General features: G+C 36.3%; 3 protein-coding genes across 12 annotated transcripts; 2 read left to right on the top strand and 1 right to left on the bottom strand.

Annotated features, from left to right (window-relative positions):
• The first annotated feature begins 1034 nt into the window (after window positions 1-1034).
• LOC103722081 (putative methylesterase 11, chloroplastic) lies at window positions 1035-7274 on the top strand. The gene is made up of 5 exons (XM_008812523.5): window positions 1035-1524; window positions 3785-4021; window positions 5875-6018; window positions 6426-6557; window positions 6685-7274. Exons 1-5 carry the CDS (start codon window positions 1159-1161, stop codon window positions 6970-6972), a joined length of 1167 nt encoding a protein of 388 aa, XP_008810745.1. The 5' UTR covers window positions 1035-1158; the 3' UTR covers window positions 6973-7274.
• A 2675-nt stretch (window positions 7275-9949) lies between these two features.
• Window positions 9950-15176, top strand: LOC103722080 (protein SPIRAL1-like 1). Of its 2 annotated transcripts, none has more exons than XM_008812521.6 (3): window positions 9950-10096; window positions 13484-13700; window positions 14825-15176. In XM_008812521.6, the coding sequence occupies exons 1-3, from the start codon at window positions 9981-9983 to the stop codon at window positions 14903-14905; spliced, it is 414 nt and encodes a 137-aa protein (XP_008810743.3). In that variant the 5' UTR covers window positions 9950-9980; the 3' UTR covers window positions 14906-15176. The 2 variants fall into 2 exon arrangements, with proteins under 2 accessions (XP_008810743.3, XP_008810744.1); XM_008812522.6 differs by having other exon boundaries at window positions 9988-10096; window positions 13487-13700.
• A 2692-nt stretch (window positions 15177-17868) lies between these two features.
• Window positions 17869-24078, bottom strand: LOC103722079 (GDP-mannose transporter GONST3-like). Of its 9 annotated transcripts, none has more exons than XM_089924165.1 (4): window positions 23866-23992; window positions 21222-21676; window positions 18160-19331; window positions 17869-18082 (listed from the first exon to the last, which is right to left on the bottom strand). In XM_089924165.1, exons 2-3 carry the CDS (start codon window positions 21255-21257, stop codon window positions 18204-18206), a joined length of 1164 nt encoding a protein of 387 aa, XP_089780291.1. In that variant the 5' UTR covers window positions 21258-21676; window positions 23866-23992; the 3' UTR covers window positions 17869-18082; window positions 18160-18203. The 9 variants fall into 9 exon arrangements, with proteins under 9 accessions (XP_089780291.1, XP_089780293.1, XP_038983479.3 ...); XM_089924167.1 differs by having other exon boundaries at window positions 21356-21676; XM_039127551.3 differs by having other exon boundaries at window positions 17869-19331; window positions 21356-21676; window positions 23866-24078.
• Window positions 24079-27252: the final 3174 nt, after the last annotated feature.

Genomic DNA, 27252 nt, shown 5'->3' with positions numbered 1-27252 from the left:
ATTTTTCTAATTGAATCTTTTTTTAATGATCATATTTTTATTGTTAGTTTTCATTATTGAATTTTGCTTAAATTTGATTAATATCCAAAAAAGTATCCGGTTTATATTCTTATTTGGATAAGAAAATATGGATATGTTTAATATCCGATTCGTATCCGTATTCATTTATAACAAATATGGATATACTTAACATTTAATTCATATTCATATCCGTTTAAAACAATTATGGTATTTGTATTTATTGAATAATATGGATACAAATATGGATATATCAATATCTGATTCATATCCGATCCATTTTCAACTCTAGATGAACACCATATTCTAGAAACTATGTATCGATTTATATAGAGGTACATATTAAAATGTTAGATGACTATTTTGATAGATATGTATCAGTTGAGTATATAGTTCATACTAATAAATATTATATAACGTATATTAATGGACACGCTATTCTAAACACCTTCATAAAAAAGAAGATTCGCAGACTGGGGAAAAAAAAAAAAAAAGCCTCATAAAGAAGAATAGGGAATGCGGACAAAAGGCCTCTTTAATGTGTGCAATTTTTTCCTTTTTTATGTTTTTAAATTATAAGGTTGATGGACTTTGTCAGTAAAAAAAATTTCTTCTAGATTAGACTTTTGAGTCTTCTCTTTAAACTGGATGCCGTAGAAAATATGATAAGATAGAAGCCAGCCTCGTATCGATATTCTCGTGCACGCAAGAGGTAATTTTTGTTCGCATCTTGATGTGCCGGTAGTTCCCGGGACAAGGCTAAATTCCAGCTTTGGTTTGTGCGCATATACATTTCGTATGCTATGATCGGTATGCCGTTTATATCTCCCACACGACAAAATCCACGGTGAAACATTATCTCGCATATAAATATCTATGCGCACGACCGCACATAGCATGCCGTTCGAGCGAGAAAAACGTGGCGGTGGTAATTTTGAGGTTAAAACTTCCACAGGCATTTGCCTTCCGTAAACCGTATAAATAAGTCTCCGTTGAAACCCCATTCATTTCTTTTCTTCCGCTGAAGTCTCCGAGCGGAAGAAGACGAGACCAAGAAACCGCAAAAAAGAGGACTCAAATTTACCCTGAAAAACCCTATTTGTGCTCTACTTTTCCCTTCCCTTGGCTCATGCGGAGGCGATGGGAGCGCTGGTCTCCTGCTTCTCTGCCGCGGAGGAGACCAAACGGCCACGGGCGCCCCGACGGCGGTCGGCCGTGAACGCCCCGCCCGCGGGAGCCTGTGGGATCGGGTCGAGCGAGCGGTGGAGCAAGGGGCGTTCGGGGAGGAGGGAGCGGGCCGAGGAGGCCCTGATCCACGAGCAGGCCCTGGCGGCGGCGGCGGCGCTGCTCTCTCAGCAGAACGGCGGGGCCTTGCCCTTCGACCGGTCGTCATCGCTGCGGTACACGGGCCACGGGCAGAAGAAGCCGGCGCTTCCGAGGAGCTCGAGCTCCCGGGCAAGGTCGCTCACCGATCCGGTCGTCCAGCTCCAGCAACTGGTCAATCAGGTGAGCTGAATGCGTTGCCCCCAATTCTCTATTCTCCTTATCAACAGATGATAAATTTTGATTTTTTTTTGGTCGAAAAAGTTTTGTTTTTGTTAGTCCTGAATTCTAATTGAAGTAAAAATATGATTTTGCTGTAGTTTTGAAGCATTATTATAATTAGAGAGAGAGAGAGAGAGAGAGAGAGATTTCCTTTTTTTGGTCTGCTGTCTTTTATCACTGTCTTTTGAACTAAATTCTAGGATTGGCATTCCTTTGTTTTGTTTATTTTCTCGGGGATCGGGCTGATTACTACCGCATACCTTAACTTACCCCTGTTTGAAAAGGCATGTTAAATGATACAATTTGGAATATCTTTTATTTAATTTTTCATAACTAGTATTGGCCGGCGGAAGAGTTCATAGTTAGAGAAGGGTAGGGAGGCAGCTTGCAGAAATATTGTGGAGTATAATATGGAAAATGAGCTTCAACAGGTTTCACGAGTAGGTTAGTCTTATGAGTATTTGCTTGCCGCATGCTACTTGGCATGGACTTTCTATTTTTATGAAGACTGCATTATTGCATTAGAAGACAGCCCATTTTGCTATTGCAGAGAATCTTGTGCATTATATTTTCTGTAGTTTAGCTAATTGATTGATAGATACATTCTTGTTAGTTTTTTAATTGCTAATTAATAGTCAAACAGTGACATATAATTGAATCCGATATTTTGACCCAAGTACATAGCCAAGTTTTGTCTGAGATGCAACTGTCTGGTGAGATGTTAGTCAGCATTAATTCTAGACTGCTGATGACTCTTTCAAAGTCTGTTACTTATCTTTTAATGTTTGTAAAAAAAACAGTCTAACTTGTCATAGTTTCGGTTGGCTCCAATGTCTTTCTCACTTTCTTTAGAAACTGGGAATTCTCATTATTTTTAGTCTCAAATGCTTTATTGTAAAATGTGAGGGTAATCTTGTCACTCTCTTTTTCAGGTGCAGTAGTTTTGTTGCCTTCTGTTTTTTAGAGTAAGTTTACTACTTAGATCTCTCAAGGGAAATAGAATGCAAGTAAATTCTATCACTTTTTTGTCTTTTGTTTTTAAAAGACAAGTATTGATAATAGGATAGCATACACTTTTTAGTTTGGAGAGACCTTTCCTTTTATTTTTTTATTTTTCTAAGTATTGGATTTTCATACAATGTTTGCAAGTCTAATCACATTTCTACATGGCTTTCATTAATTTTTACTGTTAAAGGATGTTGACGCCCTGCTAACGTATACTTACTGATTTTACATTAATTTATTTACTACAATGAAGCGGAGGGTCCATTCAGGCTGAAGGCTTTCTGTTGCTCTTTTTTTATTTTATTTTAAGGGCTTTCAACCTTCTCTCTTGATTTTGCAGCAGTGAGAATAAGTCCATTACTTATCTATCTCACTGTTCATACAACCATTCCGTGTTACCCTTTTGCCACTTTTTACGTAATTATGCTTTAATTCTGATTTATTTACGTTTATTTTCTTTTAAAGCATGTTTTTGCATCTAATTTGAAGTGTTTCATTTTTTTGGTGATCTCTTACATATTGTGGACATTTAATCTTGTGGTCCTTTTAGCTACTTGTACAAGCAGAGCCATATTCACTGTTCTTTTTGTGTGCTCAGAATTATTGAAGTCATATGATTCTGTTGTTCACTTGAACAGCTTATTGTTGATAGACAACCACATTTCACTGTAGCATTAAATATCCACAAGAATATAGACCAATCATGCAGAGTAAGTCTTTATTGTTCACCATCTGAAATGGCCTTCTTTTTCTCCTTTTAGTACATGTTAGATGTAGATGTTCACTATACTTGACCCAGAAGGATCTTTCTCTACTGCTTGGGCTTCCTGCCTCATCCTTTTCTAATAGATTTTCACGAGGCTAATTGAGGTTTTATAATGTTATCATTCATGATGCTTGACAATAGAAATCTTTTCCTGGGTAGTTAATCCTTGTCTCTCTTCATGATAAAACACTGAGGTACCTTTTTCTAACATGTAGATAATATGGAAATTCTCCCTATTTTTTATTTGAAAGAAAAAGAGGTGAGCTAGCCCCATCTAGACAGACTCCTGAATCACCACCACCACTGCTGAAAAGAATAAGGAAACAGGATGTCATACGATAAAGTAAAGATGTAATGAAGTAATGAACTATTCATAAATTTCTCCTCTCTTTATTCTTCAATTTTCTTATCTTGACTTCCAAAGAACTTATTTATCTTCTTATGAAGCAGGATTTGAAGATTGACAATTTGGAGACCAGCCATTTTGTTCTTGTTCATGGAGGTGGTTTTGGTGCTTGGTGCTGGTACAAAACCATAGCACTTTTGGAAGACAGTGGATTTAAAGTCAATGCTATAGATCTCACAGGTTCTGGAATTCATTCTTTTGATACAAACAAAATCACAGGTCTTCCTGAATATGTACAGCCGCTTACTAGTTTTCTTGAAACACTTGGCAATGGAGAGAAGGTTTGTTCTCGTCTCATTTTCATAAACTATCTTGCATCTCTATAGTCTATATCATAAGGTATGATGAGTTTAGAATGCTTTGCTTAATAAAGAAATCACTTAGTTGGTATAGTGACATCAGTTGCCACTTCTAAATGACGCTGCATTGACTATTCTCTTAAGAGGGCAATTTTTGTGACAACAAAATACATAAAGCCATCCTAAAAAACTGTGATATCAGCTGGCTATGGTTATGTATGCAGATTGCATTCATAAGGCGCCGACAAAATATTGACTGTGTATTGTTTAAATTATATCTCTAAGGTCAATATTGAATGTTTGGTTGAATAACTGCAGTATTTTTTCCTGTCCTTTTTTAAAACTTTTAATAAATCCTTGTGCTGTTCTATCTTTAATGCAACAAAGGTGTTTCATAGACAAAGGCATGAATGTATGTATCATTCACCATCCTCGTGGAGGACTTGGACCTAACTTATTATTCTAAGGAGTTGGTGCCTCCTCATTGAACAACCATTCTTAACATGCACACTTGGAACGTATGATTATATTATCAATTGGAACAAGTTATGAAACATTACTGTCATGAAAATAAGCAATAGGTGCATGTATATATGTCATATGTGTTCTCTAAGTTTTATCATTTCTGAGAAAGGTAACGATTTTGATAGACCATAACATTGCATACGGAAAATATTGAGATGCTCTGAAGTAGGCTTTCATCAATGCGCTTTGAGATCTACTTTTGTTAAGGAGAGAATGTTTTTTTGGTAAAGAAAGCTATTTAGTATTTAATATATTTTGTCTATATAAAATCAGCTAGTCTTTGGTTGGTTTAACCCTAGATTCATGTATTCACAGTGCTACAATTAGCAAATTATTTTGCAGGTTAACCTTTAGAACAAGCTTTATCCTATCAATGTGTGGTCAAATTTTTAGATAAAGGTGCAAAATTGATCACATTATTGTGACCAACTTTCAACTTAGCATTAGCTCTCTGAATTGGCACTCAGCTGTTAGGAAAGCCTAATTATTATAACTTGGGCGTGCCTTCTATGGCCCCCCACTAATCTTGGAAAGATTCTAGACAAAAAGGGAAAAAGGTCAAGTTGAAAATGACTCTTAGAATCCATTAATTGCATTTAAGGATGACTCTTCTGTTAGGATATCTTGTGCTGCTTGGTAATCATAATTGTTGCACTGTCATTTGATATTACTTTTTAGGACTTAACTAATTTTACATTGACATTAAGATATCAAAAGATTATTTCGTAATATTTCATTTTCTTATCCTTATTCATATATAGCTTCTGTCGTGAAAATTATGTGAACCTTGTGGCTTTAAGAGACGGAGAAATTATACCAGCCTTCTAACTACTGGAACTCAGGACTTATTTTGATTTTATAATATCTTGTTTTCTTTTTCTTCATTGAATACTGCTAATGTTGTGAAAGCATGCAAATATTGTAGTCTAAAGAGGTGTTAACAAATTGCTAGCAAAGTTATCCCAGCCATCCAAATCTGGAGTTTAAAACCACCAATAGGGATAGAGTTGCTTGCATAATATGTTGGTTTGATTTGGCCATGATTAGTTTTGCCTACAATGTCTGGTTCTAATTCTTATTAGAAGCACGAGATGTTGGGAAAGGATGTTCGAAGAAAATCCTCTCTGAAAACTTTATTTGAATGAGCCTAGATAGACTTTATAAAAGATGAAGCAGGGAAGTTAGATATTCTCATGAAATGCCTTGTAAGATGTTGTTGCATTCCTAGATTTTGTACTAGTGAAACCATTGTTAGATTTATTCCCCATGAATGCTGATTTGAAACTTATTTTTGGGTTTACATTCTGCAGGTGATTTTGGTGGGACATGATTTTGGTGGTGCTTGTATATCATATGCTATGGAAATGTTTCCTTCTAAGATTGCTAAAGCTGTTTTCCTTTGTGCTGCCATGCTTACGAGTGGGCAGAGTACTCTTTCTATGTTCTCACAACAGGTTTCCATCCATCCTTGTAATATGGATACAAATTCAATAAAATGAAAATATCTCACAAAAACTAGTCCTGGGGAAAAATAGATGGGTATTTTGAGTTCCTATTTCTGAATTTTGCTCAAATAATGATTAGTGCAGATGACAAAGTGCTCTGGGGGATTTGGTATGGAATTTCAAAGACATCCATGAAATCATAGTGTGTTGGTACCCAAATATAAAAAAATCAAAATTAGAAGATTGATTCTAATTTATAGTTTTGCTGGGTTGCATTACCCCAGACTTAAATCATGATCCAAGCAATCACCCAATTTATTCACTTACTCAGAATATTTGTCCTGTGGATTCTTGTGGTGTTTGTTTTTCTTTTGGAAATCATTTAATTTAACTTCTAACTGTATTGGGTGCTGCAGGAAGATACAAATGATCTAATGCGTCAGACTCAAATTTTTGTTTATGCAAATGGAAATGACCACACGCCGACAGCTATTGATCTTGACAAGGCGTCATTGAAAGAATTGCTGTTTAACCAAAGTCCTGCCAAGGTATGTGCCAATCTTTGTTTTTGTGAGGCTGTGAGCAGTACAGGAAATTTCAATCTTGCTTAGAATTACTTTGATCGGAGGAATTCTTCCATTGACTTCTTTGAACACTCTTCATTCTTTCTTGAAGGATGTTGCCTTAGCTTTAGTTTCTATGAGGCCTATTCCCTTTGCTCCAGTGCTGGAGAAACTCTCGCTCACAGATGAGAACCATGGCTCAGTAAGGAGATTCTACATAGAGACCGCCGAGGACAACGCCATACCCCTTTCTCTCCAGCAGAGCATGTGTAGCGCCAATCCCCCGGAAAGGGTTTTCAGGCTAAAAGGCTCTGATCATTCCCCATTCTTCTCGAAGCCCCAAGCTTTGAACAAGCTCTTGGTTGAGATATCAAAGATCCTCCCACCTCAAGTAAAGTGAGCTACTTGTGATCCAACAGTCTTACATACAGAAAGCATGGTTTGTATGTAAAATTAGAACATATTTCTGTTTACCTGATAAATTCATACAAAAGAGTGTGACATCAATGTCCCAATATATGGCAACTGAGTTTCTAGAATGGTGGTTGTTGGTGCCTGCTGACAGCTAGGAAAGTAGGTTCTTTTAGCCATTCCATCACATCTTGTTTCTTCCCAGGATGTGATGTACTCACAGGTATGTGTTTGTTTCTGTGATTTTAGAATGAACAATTTTTGGCTTGTTGGATAAACTGCTATTTATGATGTCATTATGTTTTTGTCATGGCATATATAGGTTAGAAGAGGATTCTGAAGTATGCCCATCTAAAGTAAGAAAACTTATATAATCTAATCATTGGAGAACCAAACAATGAAAAGATAGGATAAATGATTTATGAACTGCTAGAACTTGGAAATCATCACGCGGTAATGTCGATGTTTGTTCATATCTTCAGGTTGCTTGGAGATTTTGAGTAGAGAGAGGGAAAAAAAATAACTGTTACTTTAAAACATCCGAATAGAGGATATGAGTAGGTTTGATCTTTCCTGTGCACACAGAAAAATTCTAGTATTCATAAGTGGGGAAGAATTATCAGACTCCTGTTCTTTTGATGCTTGTCCAGATTCTGAAAGTTGAGAATTAAATTTTAGCATGAAAATGGTTCATTATGCCCATGGCAACTCTGATTCAAGTGAAATAAGTTTATGATTAGTAATAAACAAACCTCACTTTTTGCGAATTGTGCGTACATGTCCTTCAACAGCTCAAGCTACCATTTGAACAAAAAAAAATAATCATTGTCAATATTTTTGGTCAGAAAGCATGATAGATTCCTCTCCAAAAATTGTTATCTACATTTAACCTTCTTTTATTCACCTCTTAATTGTGCAATTTTTGTTCACTAGCCTCCATCGCACTTAAATATACTCATCTACATGTGCAAGTGGTTGTGATATCTGGCACCCAATAGTAGATTAGCTAATAATTTTAAGACTCTTAATGCCCTATTCATGATCGTACCCCTAAAATTCTTGCACTTAGTTAACACAATTATGCTCTAATTAAGATCATACGTTGCAAAAACTATGGTCAAAAGATAACAACATTGCTTTGCTGGAAAGGGCGTGCATCACCAACCTCACAACTTTTAGCCTTCAAAGCACCCTCCAGTTGGTGGCACCCAACTACTCTTCAAATTCCTTCAAAACAAAAAAAAAAGTCGCTTTCTCCCTTGCTTTTTGGGGTATTCTTCAATTATGGTTGCCACGTTCCTCTCTATCGTCTATCACATGATGGTATTCTTGCCATGCAACTTTGTTTACTAATTAAACTTAGTCTTGCCGTAGCCTATGGAATTGGTATATAATTTAGTATGCAAGTATACGTGATTATATAGAACTAATGATTGGGGGCCATGAATCCAACGGTCAAGATCGATGGAACTTAAATTTTGGGATCTTAGAACGTCACGTCAGGCCTATCATAATATTTTGACCGTTCATTTGATGCTACAGACACGAATATAGAAGATGGTACACGTTTTTTTTTTTTTTTTTTTGGGACGTCGTCCCATTGGACGGCTTATATCGCCGACGGATATACCAACCGCAAGACAGCTACACAACGGCGGTCCCCGCGCACGCCCACATGCGACGCCCTCTTTGCCGAGGAACGTCCCATCCAAACGACCGCATAAAACTCTGCGCATACTCATGATCCAGCATTTGACTAAATGGGGTTGAACTTTTCCTTGAGTTTGTATTTTCATATATTTAGATAGCCTTTGTTATGTATTCCATGATTAAAGATTCTGGAGTGATTAGTCTCACCTAATATTTTTATAAAAACTAAGTTGTGTATTCCACTTATCGAAGCATGTTTAACAGAAGATTCTTCGATGCCTAAGTCAAACTTAGCTCTTATAAAATAGAAGGAGACTTGACAATAGTGGATGACAGCACAAGAGAGTCTAAAAATAAATAATCTGTATATCTTGCTAGCAAATTATGTTCGTGTTTTTTAGCCATAGAGATTGGTCGGATATCGTATTTGTTTGGAAACAGTCGGTGATTACGATTGAGCTATTGCCAGCTGAATGAAGAGTTTAAAATATCAAGCACTCTCTACGCGTCTTTTGAGTCAGCCACGTGGCAAGTTTTGAATGGTTAACTTGTGACTAGGTAACGAACTTTCATTGATCGATTTATCTTGTCAATAAAGATTGATTCCAAGGTGTATCATATACGATCCTTGTTCAACAGCATGAAAATTTATCTATTATAATATTCAAATAATGATAGATAACAACCAATTTTGATGATTTCTTTTTTACTCATTTTATTAAAAAAATATTTTTTAGGTTTCGATCCATGAGAACTTTGATCGACTAATTCAATCAGGAGAGGTTTCATGGTAAAACTCAAAAGCTTCGGCCCTCATTGGCAAGGAAAAAAAAACATATATTATAATTGCTAAACTTTAGAGGTATAACTAAATATTATCATTAATTTTTCAATACAACCTGCCATTCTTTTTTTTTTGGTTTCCTTAACTTTTAAAACATTACCCAAACCAATACTACCTCAAACATTAATATTTTTAAATAATTATTATTTTAATTAAAACATTAGAGTTAAATTAGCAACGTAACAGGTGCATATCCTTATCTCTAACTTGTAAAATCCACTATAATCAAAAAAATAAAATAAAAAATGAAAACAAAAATAAAAAGGCATATCCTGATCATATTTCATTAAGTTAATTTTTTTGTCACGTGTCTGGCACGTGCAGATTCTACAAAACATGTATGCGGTTCTCAATAATATTTCAACCGACGGATAGACGTGGGCGCCCTTTTGACTCCGTCCAAACTATTAAAAAAATACCGCCACCTCAGCTCCTGTCTTTTCTCTTATTTTTTTAATGACTTATTTTTCCCTCCTCCATAATTTCATCTGCTTCATTTTTTAATGTTTTGGCCTCGACCACTATATATACTGGGAAAAAGAACGCCATGCCTCCGCTTGGGTTCCCATTCCTTCCCCGGCCTCTCCCCACTCTCCGGATCGGATCCGAAGACTGAGAGGTATGAAACCCTAACTCTAGATCTACGCTTTTCGCGCCTACATTTTGCCTTGTTCCGCATTTCTGTTGCGATTTCCCGTCAGATCTCGATGAGAGAGTCCTAGAAGTGTGGATTTGTTAGGGTTTCTGTTTCGATCGCGACCGGTTGCGGGCTATTCCCGCTTTTTGGATGCTACTTTCCCCCGATCTGGCGTTCTCCTGAAGTATTTGAAGTGGATTGTTGTTTTGATGGCGGATTTCGGATTCTTGCCTCTTGATTTTGGTCTTCTTTGCCTTTATAAGGATTGGGGGCTGTGGTGTTGAGATCTGAGTTTCAAATTCTGTTGGTGTGGGTTTTCTTTGGTATGGTTTTCTTTTTCTTTGTCGCTTCCGCGGCATTGACATGGTCGTGTTTACTATCATCTACTGTTTAGGAATGCTTTTTCTTGTTTTCCTGTTTTCCGTCACTGCTGTTTTTTGGTTTGAAAACTTGATGCGGGAGTACAGAATCGTGAAGGTGATAAATTTTGGAAATGATTTCAAATTTAGAATTCTAGTGCAGCCTTACAACCACATGTTATGAAAAATAATATGTATAATAAGACAAATTTTATTTCTTTTTTGGGAGGAGTAGAATTGATTAGAGGAGTGGAAGTGGGGGTTTGGTTACGTTAATATATAGATGTTATCCTGAATTGATTTCTTTGGGAGGATGGAATTGTTAGTAGGAAAATGTGAAAAGTGAGATTTGGAATTGGTGGAGGTTATGGGATAGTTAAAAAGAATAGATCTGAAAAGGGACTGCTTGTACAAGGCGTTAGGATTTTATTAGGATTTTCCTTTTCTTTTTTTCTTTTTTTATTTTTGGCATGACCTGATGTAATACTATTGTTGGTTATATGTTTACTGGATTATGCTTGTGAATTGGGATGCTATCAGCCAAATAAGAGGCAGTGATCCTGAAACTCTATAAATCATCATAGATATTGGCATCAGAGGATCAAAGAAGCGAACCTTGTCTTGCTAAGCAGGTGACTTTGGAAGTCAGGTTTCAAGAGATTGTATGATTTGCCGGAAGGAGACTATAAGAGTTATTGCTATATCATGTGTAGACGGGGTTTACTCTTCATCTGTAATTAGGATGTTTGCTTTTAACTTCAAAATCAGCCACGGATGTCTGGAATATGGCATGTTAATCCCCACCTGGATGGACAGCAATCATAGATTTTGTAACTCTTTAGAGAGGCCTGTATGTAGACTTGTTTGGTCCGCGGGAAGAATTTTCTCTCTCTGATATTTTTCTTAGGAAGCTGATGCCTGGGAAAGTGGTTTTTGCATGTTTGGTTGGCCACGAGAAAATGACGCATTCCAAAGTATTTTATGTTTGGTCGAGCATTGACTTTCTAGAAAGTTGTGTAAAATATTTGTTATACCTTTTAATAAAGCGAAAAACCTTACCCACATTCTATCTAAAAGCTTAAGGGCACTTTTGAAAAAAAATTTACCCCAATTTTCAGTTGGTGGGAATTGGACTTTTGCATATCCCATATAAGTTTTTCTTTCCTATAAATGTGGAAATCTTATTTCGAAGGAAAAGCTACTTTCTCATTTTTCTTCTTTGAAAACTCAAACCAAACACGAGGCATTTCTCCATTTTTCCGTTGACCACACTTTTCCCCTCTTCTCTTTCTGTGAACCAATCAAGTTCTAAGAGAAATGATTGGTTTGATGCCTTTGTCTTGGGAATAAGCTTAGTGGTAAGGAATGCTATGAGTTTGCTTCCTTTGCTGGTTCATGTAAGTTATTCACTTTATGGGGATTCGAACATTTGGAGATGTATGACTTTTCTCTTTTATCATATTAATAGTAATTCACAGCCACAAATTGAATTGAACAAGAAAACTCATATTTTCTAGTTTTAAAGCATAGTTTAGTGGTATAATGAACCCAATCCTCTTTTATAGTTGGTTCATCAATCCTCGGATTAGATAACTAACTCATCATCCATATGTACAACCAACATTACCACAATTTCATCTGTGACTGGTAAGGAAGATATTGCTGGCTATTAATCATTCCACCAGTTGTTGTTATCAATATCACCATTTGTTGCTTTGTGCAACCTTTCAAGTGAGTATTGCTTACTTTAGTCAGGGTTTCAATCAAACATGGCTGGACATGGACATAATGCTAATATCATGGGAGTTCCCGTGTGAAAGAAACAAAAAAAAAAAGACAAGCTCAATAGATGTTGTAATCTCTTTGGATGCCCAACAAATTGCTGGCTGATTTCAACTTTAAACATCTCTCTGTTGTGGCTGGTTTCTTAATATTGTGCTGAAGATCAAGATACACAGGCTCTTAAGGGCTCATGTTTGTGTTTTTGGGTGAGAAGAGAGGTGGACTTTAGGAATTTTGATGGATTGTCTATGAAAAAAAAATATGGTAGTTAAGTGAAGAGGTTTGGTTTTTGTTGTTATGGAACCTTTGATGAAGTGTAAAGAATGATCAATAGAACTGACATTAGATGATCAAACTTGCTCTCATAATTTTGTTTATTGAATGCTACACTATCTTGTTTAACATATTTAGTTGCAGAGAGCCAGTTGAAAAATGGATGCAGTCATATTACCTATTCATAAACTGCACTGTAATCCTGGAAGAGCATTGACACTGCAATTGACTGCCTAATATGATGAAAGTTAGTTGGATTCATGGTGGAACTGATAGTGTATAAGTTCTGACAAGGTCACTCTGCTTGTTTATCCTATTTTTTTCTATATTATGATTCTGATTCATTGCAGACATTCTTGACCATTAACAGTTCTGGAGGACAATGTTGACCATTAACAGCAAGCAGGATAGTAAGAACCCTAAGATTTAATCGAGTTCTTTAGGCCATTAGAGCTTTTGTTTGGTTGTAGAGTAGGCCATTAGAGTTTAGGTGCCCTCTAAAGTGAGTTGTGAAACAAGACTAAACTGCTTGTCATCGAGACTAATTGTGTTGATATTGCCCTTTTTCTTACAAAGCCTGAGGATTGTCCACCGAGCATCAGAAATAGCTTTCGGAGTATAAAATATCTTAAGATCCTTCAGTGACTTTTATTTCTCTGTGGGTTATATACACTGTAGCAGTGATGTGTATTAACTCACAAAGTATGGCTGATTTAGCTGAGCTGTTGAGCTGGATCCCTAATGAACTTAAAAACACAACTTCTGAATTGTATTGGCATATTATTTGTCTGTGTTTTGATGGCTTTTCTTCAATAGAAAGTTAAAAAAAGCTTCACTGCAGACGTGCTATTCTTATATCTGTCCTTTTTTATGGTAAGTCTCTTGGAATTTGTTACACATGTATTTAACTTGTGACTTCTGAAAGTTTGTTACTATATTGGCTTGTCAACTGTAGAAGAATGGGTCGTGGAGTCAGCAGTGGAGGCGGCCAGAGTTCTTTGGGCTACCTGTTTGGGAGTGGTGAGGCTCCCAAACCTGCTGCTGAGCCAGCTCAGAAGCCGGCTCCTCCACCACCAGTTGACAACAGCAAGCAGATTCCGGCAGGGATCCAAGGAGCCCAAGCAAACAACTACTTCCGAGCAGATGGGCAGAACAGCGGCAATTTCATTACGGTACGATTCACAGGCTCAATTGGCTATATTTTTGTATAATACTAATGTACTATTATGTAGTTTAAATTGTATAATACTAATGTACTATTATGTAGTTTAACATTTTTTAAATATTCTATATGTGTGATGGTAAGCAAGCTGTTCTTCCGAAGACTTATGTTATCCACCTACCAAGACTTTGATGACATCCAGCTATGACTTCCTGACTTATATCCTCCTTGGGTTGAATTCTTGCCTTTGCCTTTTCCTAGGGAAATATCTCTCATAATTTTATGCTTCAAATATAATTTGTAAGGATATATTTGAGTATGTAAAATATAAATATATATATATATATATATATATATATATATATATATATATATATGTGCTGTCTCTTCTTACCCATTCTTTTCCTTGTGTGCGGCTCACAGCTGATGCTTTATAATAGTAATGGAAAATTCAGATTTTAGTTTTCTACACAAAGGTACTAAAAGGTACTCACCTGTGACTGATAATGATGTTGGGTTATTACCTTTATACTGTTCTAGAATTGGTTGTAAAGTTTTGATGACTTAAGTGTTAATTCTCATATTAATATTGATATTAAATCAAAAGACTTTAGTCCATTACCGTCCGTAAATTTGCCAATGATGAAGTGCTTTCCTTATTCTACAAAACCTTAACCAAAACTCCCAGTTAGCCATCTGTATCATACATTCAGAAGAAAAAGGAGTTCTAAGATTTCAGAGATGTGAATATCTCCAATTTACATGTGGTTGCATCTTGTTTTATCAATGCCAAGATCCAGATACAATTGTAGTTTCCTTTGGTTGTTACGTTTAAGGCTCCCTTGCCATATTGCATGACGAAAATACTTTGGAGCACTAATGCCTTACTTGTGGATGTTAGTCCTCTGTCTTATTATTATTCATGCTTTTGCACACTACAGTCCTTTTGATATGAGACATCTCCAGACAATATTCCATCTTACACTGTCATGACTCTATTGATCCTTTTAAAGTAACTTGTGCATCATATAATTCCTTCTTAGGCGGCACTGGCAACAGTGATGTTTATTTTTGCTGCATGCTATTTTCTTCTTGCTCTTTGGGAGGTATGGTTCTGAATCTCTTCTTGTGCAGGAACGACCTTCGACAAAGGTGCATTCTGCTCCCGGTGGTGGTTCTTCCCTCGGCTACCTGTTTGGTGGGGGTGGCAACTGATGGTATTCTTGCTGTTTACAACCGCGAGAATGTCAGAAAATGTTATTGCTATTGAGCAGTTGTTCAAAAAGGACAATATTTGCAAATCGTAGTCGGTAAAAACTCTTATTATGTATTATATAGCTTCATGTGGGAAATGTTTTTGGTGGGGGCTTTGCTTGACCAAGTGACTGGTTCTGTGACAAGAAACATTGCTATTAGTCTGTCCTTTCGAGGAATGTTTCCCTAATTCTGTTTCCATATTGTCAGAACTTTGTTTCTACTTTGTTTATGGTTTTTTTTTTGTGTTAATACATGTAATGAATCATTGTGAAATGGCTGATGATATGGATGCTTCATATGTCGGGGACCGTGAGACATCACCCTAGGGACTCGACAGGTGGATCATCCATTTTCTGCAAACTGTGTGTTGCCTATTTTTTTCACTATTCTTTTACTTGCCAGTGGGCGTTAAAAGCATTCTGAGTTTCCTTTTCATTCTTTTTCCTTTTGAGAGGCCATTCTGACATTTTTTTTTTTTTTTGCCAAACTCTTACCGCAAAACAGTGCTCAATAAAGCATTGGCTGGGTGATGCGGTCCGCTAAAAAGTACTGTGCTGATTCCTGTCTTCTTTCGTGATAGCATCATTGGAAAATTGGAGTGCTAGGATTATTTTTTCATGCAAAAAAATTGGAAAGCTATTATTTGGCAAAAAAAATTATTGCACAAATACGTCAATTTTTATGCAAGTTTAAATGCGATATGTAACAAATTTTAGTTGGTTGATGAAGAAATTGTTGCACATGGTCGAACACTTATATGCAATTAACTATGTTTTGGGTGCAAATAATGCTCACTCAGTACTTAAATTTTGTTCAATGTGGTGCAATATAGTAATCATCATAAAAATATTTTAATAGAAAACATTTTATTGTAACCCAATTGTAAAAATCAATATGCAGTTGAGGTTTATGAAGATAAAAGCGCCGGACTTTGGTGCTAGCCAAAATAAGAAAAACGTAGAGGGGTTATATGTAATTTGAAAATCATATAACCCTTTTTTTGGCCCCTTTTTAAATCAGAAAAATGGCAATGACACTTTGTAATTTGTGTAGCTTCCCAATATATATTAACTATAAATATTAAATAAGATTAAAAAATTTATAGAGAAGTTGCATAGCTGAACAATAAATGAAGAAGAAGAACAACAACAATAATAATGATAATGATAATAATAATATAATAATCTTCTCCTATTCCTTTTTTTATTAACAGTTGCACTGTGAGGATCCGTGCAGACGTGTATTTAGTTTTATATTAGTTATTTACTGGATAGATCTTGAATACTTATATAATATCAAAGAACTCAAATAATACCTTTTGGTTAATCATTTTGGATGAAGTTCTAGACTGTTACATGCACCATCAAGAATAATTGGCTATGAGCTGTGTATATCAAATGAACTAGATCCTTTACTCCAGCATGGAGTCTCACAATTTAGTAAAGACACATGCTCTTCACTTGTCATGGATCTTCCTACTTTTCACGTGGGTTACCTTGCAACAGATTCTTATGCAATGACAATTGAATTGCCATCACCAGCCAATTAATAAATCTATTTTATCTCATTTTCACATTACATTGCCCTTGCAATCTTAAATATTGTGCTCTTGCATGGTTTCATGAGCAATCATCTTTTGTTGCATGGCTGTACCTCCATGAACCTTCACATTCTGGATTTTGTTTTTTTTTTTTAATTTCTGTAAAAAGAATCACGGTAGGGAGAAACACTACTAGAATGATGCAGAGTAGAAACCCAAAAAGAAAAAAAAATTATAACAAAAAAATCTCAGAAAATATTCTCTAAAGCTCAAATCCGAAACCTCCTTCAATGTGAGGAGGGATGCAACCACTATACTGTAGCACAATTACTACTAATAAAAAAGCTTAATTTATGATTCATTTTTTATATTTTCAATTATATAATTTAGAATATTCAAAATATTTTGGATGATGCTAGTGAATTAGTTTGTTCCATTAACTTTAGTATTGGAACATTTTTTGTTTCTTGAGCAATGCACTAGAACGCTTAATTATGTATCCTTCGAACTAGTTGATTGCCCTATCCACATTTTTTTCCTTCCATTTTGCCATCTATTATGTGCAAGTTGTGGATGAATTTTACTCGTTCAATATTCAAATTTGATTTTTAACACCTAAATTGTCTATTGAGTGTGGTGTGCACCATCTTGGATGATGGATCCGTGGGTCACCACTTGGGTTTCCTTCGCTCAGTCGAACACATGTTCAAGCATTGGTTTCCCATCTAGCCAATTTTTTTTGGACAGTTCGAACATTTTGGCCTTCCATCTTGTTTGGCAAAGTTTTGCATTTGTGATAGAGCTATCAATCATCAAATCCCTGTAATATCTACAAAGGTTTATGGAGTCTCAGTATGTCAGGATAACCAACGACACTAACAAGACAATAGTGCCACTTGATTGTATCAGTATGCATGCACACATGTAAAAATTCAATTGTTTCCAGGTAAAAATAGATTAAGAAACATGACTAAATAATCCATTTTTTCCAAAAAAAAGTTAAATGATGTGATTTTTTTTTTTTTAAAAAAAATATAGTTCATGATCAGAGTTCACCACCTTAATAAACACCTTGATCAAATTCAGATGTTGGATAACAACAAACAACAGTTCACTGCCATAAAACTAACCAAAAGCTATAATGTTACTATCTAGTGCAAGGTTTTATATATTTTGACCATCTTGCCTTGTTGGAAGATGTGACTGGAAGCCCCTCTTGGCCCCAACATCCCTGTCAATGATTAAGACATATACAAACACAAGATTGAGAGGTGACTTGGACAAATACCCTATAGATGTATAACAATATGCATTCTTGCATCACCTTTGAACTTTCAGAAAACAATTTCTTTTGTGCATATTATTTACAGAATCAGATTAGTTTCTAGTAAGCAGAATAATTGCTTTTTATTGGAAAAAATGATACAGAGTCACTGTCTAATATAATCATGAGAAAAATTGAAAGAAATAATCTTTGTCTGCTAAAAGAACCACTTGTAACAAATAAAGGGGGTATGCGTACATTGGTATCCCCCAAACAATTTGGGATTTCCACCTTTTACCTATCATGATTTTCACCGTATTGGAAGTGCATCCTGCATGAAACTCCCTTGTGTCACCCTTACTTCTTGGTGCAGATTAACATCAAAGGAATACTGAAATCGATGATTACCTATGAACAGTGCCCTCCAAATACCAAAAAGTTAACGGTAAGCCTCATTTTGGGTCTTCTGAAACATGTTTTTCAGTTGAATCGGTCTCCATCTTTTGCATTTCCAGCAATTGCTGCTGCTCCTCATCATCAACTGGGGCCTTGGTTTCGTTGTTGGTTGCCTTGGCCCTGGTGGTAGACTGCTGGTAGAGGACGCCACCAGACATGCATATTAACAGACCAATTGTTCCCACCAGGGTGGAATGCTTATCCCATATGACCAAATTTATCACAACAGTCAGAAGCTTGTTCACGATTCCAAGCACCGTGAAGCCTGTTGCTGAGATTACCCGTCTGCAAGAGAACCCAAAGAAGGATATGGATAAACCGAACAAGCATGACAGAGCCACAGGCAAAACCACGCTGATGGAGTACCAGTCAGATTCATCAGAGATCTCATGCTTTATCTGCTTCAGCTCTCCCATTATAAGCAGCTCCAGGGGAAACAGCATCAGTGCTTCCAGGTTGTTGTAGAGCACCAGGCCCCATGTGTTAAGCCCTATGGTCATGACGACATGCTTAATATATACGAAATCTATCGACATGCTTGCAAGATAGGCTAAAGCCCAACTATACGCAGTCACAGTGAATTGGTAATCGGTCAGGACATAGATCACACTGCCTCCAAAGATTGTAGCAAGGGAAATCCATGTCCGAAGCGAAGGCAATGGCTGCTTCAGGTAGAGTGTCTCTCCAATGGCTACAAATATTGGAACAGCAGAACGGAACACAATGAAAGTATCCACGTTGGCATGGAGTAGTAGTTCACTATTTGTGAAGAGAGAGAGGTAGAAGATGATAGCAGCAGGTAAGAACTTCAACATGGTCTTGATGTCAAGGGGGTCGTGGTGCACAAGTTTCAGCCATCCGCATGTTAGAACTCCAAATGCACTGGTGAAATATTGCAAGGCAGTCAAAGCACCTGGGTACGGAAATTTTGTGACTGCCCATTTGTTGATTATGGAAAGGAGTGATGCCGATAAGCAGTAGCCAGCAGCTACCCCATATACCGATGCTTGCTGTGCCAAATTTACTAGTTTCTGATTCCATGTCACCTCATTTTCTGATGCGGAAGAAGCTTCATCTGTAGCACTCGAAGAATTGTCCTTCAGAGTCATAGTATCGTTGGATATCTACAACAAATCAGAAGTTGCTTGACTTCAAAAATGAACATATGACAAAACCAAAGTGAGCAAACTAAAACAAACCAAAAGGAATTCTAAGGTTTCTCGGTGCTGGGATTCATTATACAAATAACATATGGCACTTGGTATTTTAGAGCCTGTTTGGTATTGCTTTTCTTTTCTGATTTTTTTTGTTAGAAGTCCGAGAAGAAAACTGAACTAGACTGAACAAATATGTATGATAAAACCCTCTTGTTTCGTAAATTGTTTGTCAAACCTTTCAGGATTTTGGCAGCAAAGATTTATTGCTTTCAGAAAAAGTGAAAATAAAAGCAAGGAATAGCAAAAGTTCAGTGCAAATGTTATCTCCATCAACAATCTCCAATGTGATATTGCATCAATTTATTGGGAAACGAAAATATAAAAATTATACCACCAAGCAGGCCATTAATAGATTAGCATGCTAATGTGAAATACTTAATACTTTAAGCTTTAACACAATTTACTTTCAGCTTAAAACTAAACGAACTATACAAATATTGACCCAAGATAACTTAAAACACAATGAAATGATGTGAGGTAACTTGCCCTGATTTATTTTATTTCATTTTCTTTTTTTTTCATTTTTTCTGATTTTTTTGTCCAAAAACCACCAATATTAAAACTTTAAAAGTCTACCAGGCGGATTGAAACCAAAACTGAATTTTGAAATCTTGGTGTCGTTGTGTCATGTCTTGTCCTTTCTGGAGGAATCTTTAGCAATTTCCTAGGTGAGTCCAGAATCAAAATTCTGGAACATGGACATGAAAACAAGTAAATCAGCAGGAGAATTCCTCTGTGACACTGGTTTGATTGGGGCCTCTGATACTAATCTCTCTTTTGAAAGTACACCGCTTAAAAAATAATTTTCCTTAAATAACAAGAGTAAAGATATAGAAGCATTTCCCACAGTCTGCGCAGATAGCTGAACTGCGTGCAGCTAAAAGCTTTCAATTAAATAGGCTGACAGTTGAAGTGACCTCTTCATATCCTAATAGTCTTATTCCCTTGCTTAGCACCTCTAAAACTTGACACAAACTTCAGACTTCATGAAATTTACGAAGGCTGAAAAACACTTGTTATGGAGTAAACCTAGTTCTGCAATTCATAGAGAAACATCAATAAATAAAAAAATAATCAAGAACAATAGCAAAATGGTGCCTAAAAGCATCACAGGGAGATGATAATGCTTATACCTGCAATGCACTCAGAACCTTTAGAAATTAGCTGATTAGTAGATTCAGTGGCATGTATAAGTAGGTAAGCAGAAAGTATTGTCGCCAATAACAAGTTAAAAATATCAGGTTGATATTTCTGTGCCGACACTGGATAAACAGATCTTGTAGAGACAGAGTTAACGAACAAGAAAAAATAATTGGAAAACACGGCATGTTAAAAACATCAACCTAACAATTGATGCATGCATGCAAGCATAAAATCAAAGTTAACAATGTAGCAAGAGAAAAATAACTAGAACTTAAACAAGAAAAGCTCTATGTGAAAGGTGGAAAATTTAAGAATAGAAGAGCTACATGAAGAAATACAAATTTAGATACATTAGAATTATTTGTGGAAGATATATAGAGGGGAAAGAAAATTCCAGAACAGAAGGATGGAAATGAAGGATTTAAGTGTTGGTGGCAAGGATGGTGCCATCCAGTTGAAGGGACAGCATGTGGTCAGCCATGCTGGCACATTTTAAATGCAGATAAAAAAACAGAAGAAAAGGGGATCTCGACCCCTTTTGGCTCAGAACTGAGCAGTATCAAGCTGAATTAATCCTTACAGGACAGGCATGGTTCAATGTACAGTTTGATACGGTGTTATACCCTGCTCGATAAATGCATGCATGCCACTTACCAGCACCAGCCCAGTGCAGTTCAGCACTGTTGGCATGGATTGGCACTCTGATCCATGTCAGAATGTAGAAACAATAAGGTTCCTTCCTTGCCAGTTAAACAGTCATAATTGTTTTTCATGAGTTCAAATCATACCTTCAAACAAAAGCCTTCCTGTAAAGTCTAGTCCCTCTGCAGTCTCTAGAGCAGTCCAACCATGGTAGAGAACAGATGTTTGTAAAGTGGAAAGAATATAATTTTCTTAAACTCTGGTGGTGTTACAGTATTTGGTTCGAAGCAGTTTACATCATCCCTATCAGTACCATTTCTCTTTTACAGGACAACCAGATGAACTCTATTAACTTTTGTGCTTTGTGCAGATTTTCAAGCTAGAAAAGTGCACGGTAGAGCAGAATCACTGAGCTATTGAGAAAACTAGAAGAACATAGAGTGCCTCTGTAAAGAAATCTGCAAAATCTATATCCACAGAACATCAGTATCAAAAAAAATTTTACAAGCAAGCGGATATCAAAAATCTTCCAACAGATTTTTCTCAACTACATTATAGACACATACAAATATAATTTTATAAGAAAACCGCTAGCAATCCCAACACAAATACACAGACACACACATAATAAACATATTTATGTACACGTTACATTTTGAGCAGTAAGGTACAATATTATATATATATATATATATATATATATATATATATATATGAATCTATTACAATAATTAAAACAGGAGGGAAAATCTTGACATACAATATTTCAAAGAATGTGTTGTCTGATATCTTCAAGTTTTGCACTCATTTTAACATTCCATTTCACATTAACTGTCTACATGAAGCCAAATAACAAGAGTACCATAATCCATGAATAACTAAGTGTTTTAGTATACACCTGTCTGTGAAGTGAATATGTGATAGTGCCTTCTATGTAATAATTGGCACATTACAAACTGTTTGGATTACTTAATGAGGCCAAATAGCAAGCATTGAATCAGTCCTTTATTTTACCTTCTATTGGAAATGCTCATTTGATTTCTTGCAAAGAGAATTTAAAAAGAAAAATAAAAGTATAAAGGTTTCCATGCAGATAAATTTGATGCTAACAACATCTGTTAGCCAGTGTATTTCCCTCTGAAGTTTCTAGTGAAAAATAAATTTTTAGTAATTCCTGTGTTATCATGCTTTCCCGCTCTTCAGTTTGATATCATCTTTGAGATGGCAACTGGAATGTCGTCTAATTAAAGATCACCTATTTTACTTGCTCTAACTATAATACTAACACTTCCAGGCAAGCAAACGTTGAGTTTATCTGAAATTTGTTTCCTTTATTTCTTATGAAACAACATATCTTATCTGATTCTAAAAATAGATATGATGTCTGTTAGACCAAAAAAGTTTTTGGTTTATTGATATCTGATCTGCTGACGATTACTTTATTGATAATGTCTCTATGGAACTTTATGCAAGTTGCATGTTATATATCTTCTTTATAAATTTCTTCCTTATCCATACAGTTATCCTCCTAACCTAAATCTATTTTGTCTAAAATCTTTATGGCCAGGGAATACCATCTCATAGATGAAAACATCTTTCTCCCCTTTTCTCAATTTATCTTTTAAAGTTTAAACATGCCAAATTGTCCCTCTCAACCATAACATTTTTATATTGAGGTTACGCAATGTTTTGTCCAACCTCTATTGTTCATTTTATATAATTAATATCCCTGCCATGTGATTAAATCTTATGCTCCTAAGTTGCACAGACCACTGCATGTCAGCAGGCTCTAAGTTGACCACTCTTTTTTCCTTTTCGCATTTCTTTTTGCTGAATATGGTTAATCTATGGCATCTCACTTGTGACGAATTATTCAGCATTACTGCAAAAACAAATACTTATGCATCTCGAAAGCTGACCTCATTGTCAAGCCAGATGCCCTTTCCTTTATTTTTGTCATGCTTGCTTGGATGACCTATAGCTTAAGATCGATAATTAGCATTTCTTTAGAAGGTCATACAAAATCACCGGAAATCAGCATTTTAATGTTTAGTCATGCCAACTCGCAAAATTCAAACAATATATAAAATCGTTGACAAGGAAGCAAAAAGAAAACGTAATAAGAATCACATGACCTAAGAAGTAATAAGTCAATAAATATGTTTTAACTAAAACCAGTCCATTATTGCATCACACTTACATTTCTCTATTTTAGTTTGTAGCTTAAAACATGTAAGCTATCAAAACCATCTGACCTTGCCTGCAAACCTAACATCAAAGTTTTAACTACTTCTTATCCATATCAAAAAAATGAACACATACCAAACCAGCCACCACAAGAGAAACTTTTAACCAATTGTTTAAAGAATAAAAAGAAATCTCCAGTACTCGATGCGAGAATTAGCACGGACGCAACTAAGAAAAGTTCTAAACCTAGATTTAATCGATTACCAATTCTTGCACTTTGGTAAAATAAATTGAAGTACGAAATCAAAAAAAATTCCAGCTCAATAACTCAGAAAATCCATTGAAAATGGTCTTTTTACCACTAAATTCCTCCGAAACAGCCAAAAATCCAGCTCAAAAACGAATTTTTACTCTTAGATGGAACTTAAACTAATCTAAAAACAGAGGGCTTAATAAAAGGAGAACTCACGGCGGTGCTACATTTGAGTCAACCCGTCTCCCGATTTCCTTCTCTGAGGCTCCTCCGATTCCAACAGCGGACCTCTTCGTTCTGAAGCGCCCCCACCTTCGCCTCTAGAACTCGGGGAGCGAACGAGATTGGGATTTGGGGGCGATGGGGATCCGGATTCCGGACTCCGGAGGCCCGGAACTGGACCCAGAGTTCGGATGGATGGCGCCGAACAGCGAGTGTGCGTATTCGACTCTCTTCACTCTGTTAGTTGTGGGTCCCATCTGAGTATACTCCACGTGGCAGTTGGACATGGCGATTGTAAGTAATAAGTAGAATGACAGATATACGAGATCAAATGAGGCGCAGCGACCTTAGCCTGATGTGGTTTTCTTCAGTCCGCGCCCGACCCGCTTACCCCGAACAAGTCGGGTCGGGAGGCCCTAAAGCCGATCAGTGCACTCGGCCCGGCCCGGCCCGGCCCGACAGGGCCTAATCTGATTTTAAAGAGAGATAGAGGGAGGGAGAGAGGAGGGGGTGTCAAGAGAGGGAGAGAAGGAAGAACACTGCTTGTATCTTTCGTGCAAGAAGGATTCACCTTCCTTCGCATGAATCCACCATTAGATCGTGCAATGGATAGTTTAAGATCCATGCAAGTAGATGAATAGAGGAGTTTGGTGTGCTTTAAGATATGTGCATGATGTGATCAACAGATCGATTATTCTTTCGTAGGAAAAATATAACCCAAACCCAAGGAACGATTAGTATGAAGATAGGAGGGCGATGGCTGAGACTGAGCTGATGGAGGCAGGAGATATTATTGGCTTGGAATATATAGGTTTTATTCAAGGTAGCAGTGCAAAGAAAACCACTAGGTGATTTCTCAGTAAACTTCGTTTTCCATCATTATCAAGGTTATTCTGTGGCTATAATGGTTGTCCAATAGGATGAAAGATTTTGCAATCAAGGTTGTAGCTAATAAACTTATGGAATACAAGATCAAAGCACGGCTTCAATATAAAGGAAATTGTGTTGATAACAAGTAATAGATACCTACATTAGTTATAAAATAGGCTAACATTCAAGCCACTGCACAATTGGGTAGTGATAGGAACTTGTAAAAAAATATCACATCTCATATAATAGCTAATTTAAACACATGTATCACTAGTAATTAGGAATGATAACAAATCAAGTAATGGGCACATGCATCAATACAAAGAAACCAATTATCCACCATTATACATAGAGAAGGGATAGAAATGCATGAGCCAGTGCTAATAACATGTCATAGGCACCAACCACATCAAAAAATAAATCAAAATATACCTTCCATATATTTGGGCAGTGATATGAATCTGTGATCAAACTATAACTCATAAAAGCCCATGGAACACAAGTACCATACTCAACTAGCCATGATAATAAATCAACAATCGGCTTAATCAACAATGCATTGTCGATTAGCCTGTTTGTTGCAGAGGTTGCTTGAGACTAGATTAATGGGCCATCCAATACCTATAGCCTCCGGGCATAATACATGCATCAAGATAGAATCGGTCGTGATCTACCATGTATTCAAATACTTATACAATTTTTTTTTTATAAATAACATACTAGCTATCGCAAGAGCATTATTATCGGATGTGTAAAGAAGAGTCCAGTAAATAATTGCTCAACTAATGGCTTCATAGAGATCATTCTTCCTCAATATCAACTGAAAAAGATGAAGCACTAGAGACATGCTGTGCTTACCATTTTTATTAGTCTTAAAAGTTCTGCAATTTGAAAAGTGACACCATCAGCTAGAATTGCACCAGAAAGGACTATTTAAATGATGGCAAAGGTCTCAAAGCTTATTTATAAATCACAGAGCTAGTTTGCTCTTTCTGATGGTGGTCCTTTAGTCATGAGCTTGGCAGCAAGAATAGGCCTGTTGAGGTCAGAGCTTAGGTTCAGATCTCAAACACCAAATGAGTCCAAAGATTGCAAAAGGTTGTGCATTGAAGAGGATGGTTAGGGGGGAAGAGGAGATGGCTTTTGGGTGCTGATGGAGTTGGGCAATGCATGAGTTGGGGTTTGGAAGAGGCATGGAGAGACTTCTGGTCTCTTGGACAATGCTGAAGGTGTCAAAATAGGTATACAGTAGGTGCCACAGCTTCTGATGCAAATGGGATGTCAGGCTCACACAGTTTTACTTGCATTTTTTCACAAGTGTCACCCATTTGATGTGTCTCTTGTTGAAGCCTTATTATGGGCATGTGATAAGGACTTGAAAATTGAAACATGATATTCTAGACCTCTATTTTCTGTGGAGATTCATAAAGCTGATATCAAATAATGGATCCTCCAAGAACAAGAGGAAGATTTGGATCGTACATCTAGTCAACAAAACATTGGGTGATTTTCAAATATCATATTTGGGGACCAGTGATCGATCAATGATAAAAGAGTCATGATCTATGATCAGTGGGTTTCATGTGGATCATACATGCTATGATAATCATTATCTTCTGATAGTATAAATCCGGTTTATATATATATATATATATATGATCGATGCATTTAAGGAAGATAAGTATGCGTAAATTTACCCTATAAAAGTAGGTTTTGGGCATGCTAATACCAATCTTGGTGTATAAAAATATGATCTCACTGGAACTAATGTGCATAATCCAACACAATTGGACCATATGACAGCATAAATTCTCAAACATGCCTTTGAAGAATGCATGTACATATGTAGATGAGAAAAAAAAAAAACGAAGCATGTGCTTTCTTGCACCTTGATGTTGTTATCCAAGTTGATGTTGCCTATCTCTCAATGAAAGAATTTAACGAGCTACAATGAAATAATAGAAACTAAAGAATTGGGGCATAGTAGGTTGGCTAGAGACTGTACAATTAATTTGGATATGCCAAGCTTATATCCAAATCCAATTAATTAGGAGGTGTTTGGATATGCTAGAATTGAATTTCACATGATTAGGTTTAAACTGATTTGGTTAGACTTGACAAAAACATTTAAAAATTCAAAGAATCTAACTTTGCCATGATTTTAATGTGGATCAAGCATAAGTTTAAATTGTTGAACAATAGCCAATTACGACTAAACTAGAAGTACCAAGATATAGCTAAACCTACACCCACCTGCAACAATATAAAGTGGATTTGGTAGATGAAATGGCATGGAGAAACACTATCCTTGTTTATACTAGGAAAGGCAAATAATGACCAGATTTTGTATTATATAAATTAATATTATATAAAGAAATGTCATTTAATATTCTCAAGGAATATCATAATCTTGTATCCTTTGTGAATATTGTTCTAGTTATAAACCCAAAGAATGAAGGAAGAGATGGAGATGGAGAGAAAGTTAGGAGGATTGACGGTGACCAACCTACA

This window comes from Phoenix dactylifera, chromosome 7 (assembly GCF_051530095.1).
Source record: "Phoenix dactylifera cultivar Ajwa chromosome 7, Ajwa_hap1_PhDact_Kaust_v1.1, whole genome shotgun sequence".
Taxonomy (NCBI): domain Eukaryota; kingdom Viridiplantae; phylum Streptophyta; class Magnoliopsida; order Arecales; family Arecaceae; genus Phoenix; species Phoenix dactylifera.
Note: the sequence above shows the minus strand (reverse complement) of the source record. Positions and strands in the feature narration are given on the sequence as shown.

Excerpts from the sequence above, each read along its gene's own strand:
- LOC103722081 (XM_008812523.5), top strand. The coding sequence starts at position 1,159 with ATGGGAGCGCTGGTCTCCTGCTTCTCTGCCGCGGAGGAGACCAAACGG. Across the intron at positions 4,022-5,874 it reads CACTTGGCAATGGAGAGAAG|GTGATTTTGGTGGGACATGA; the intron begins GTTTGTTCTCGT and ends TACATTCTGCAG. Across the intron at positions 6,558-6,684 it reads TTAACCAAAGTCCTGCCAAG|GATGTTGCCTTAGCTTTAGT; the intron begins GTATGTGCCAAT and ends TCTTTCTTGAAG.
- LOC103722080 (XM_008812521.6), top strand. The coding sequence starts at position 9,981 with ATGTTTTGGCCTCGACCACTATATATACTGGGAAAAAGAACGCCATGC. Across the intron at positions 10,097-13,483 it reads TCGGATCCGAAGACTGAGAG|AAGAATGGGTCGTGGAGTCA; the intron begins GTATGAAACCCT and ends TGTCAACTGTAG. Across the intron at positions 13,701-14,824 it reads ACAGCGGCAATTTCATTACG|GAACGACCTTCGACAAAGGT; the intron begins GTACGATTCACA and ends CTTCTTGTGCAG.
- LOC103722079 (XM_089924164.1), bottom strand. The coding sequence starts at position 21,257 with ATGCCAACAGTGCTGAACTGCACTGGGCTGGTGCTG. Across the intron at positions 19,332-21,221 it reads ACTGCACTGGGCTGGTGCTG|ATATCCAACGATACTATGAC; the intron begins GTAAGTGGCATG and ends GATTTGTTGTAG.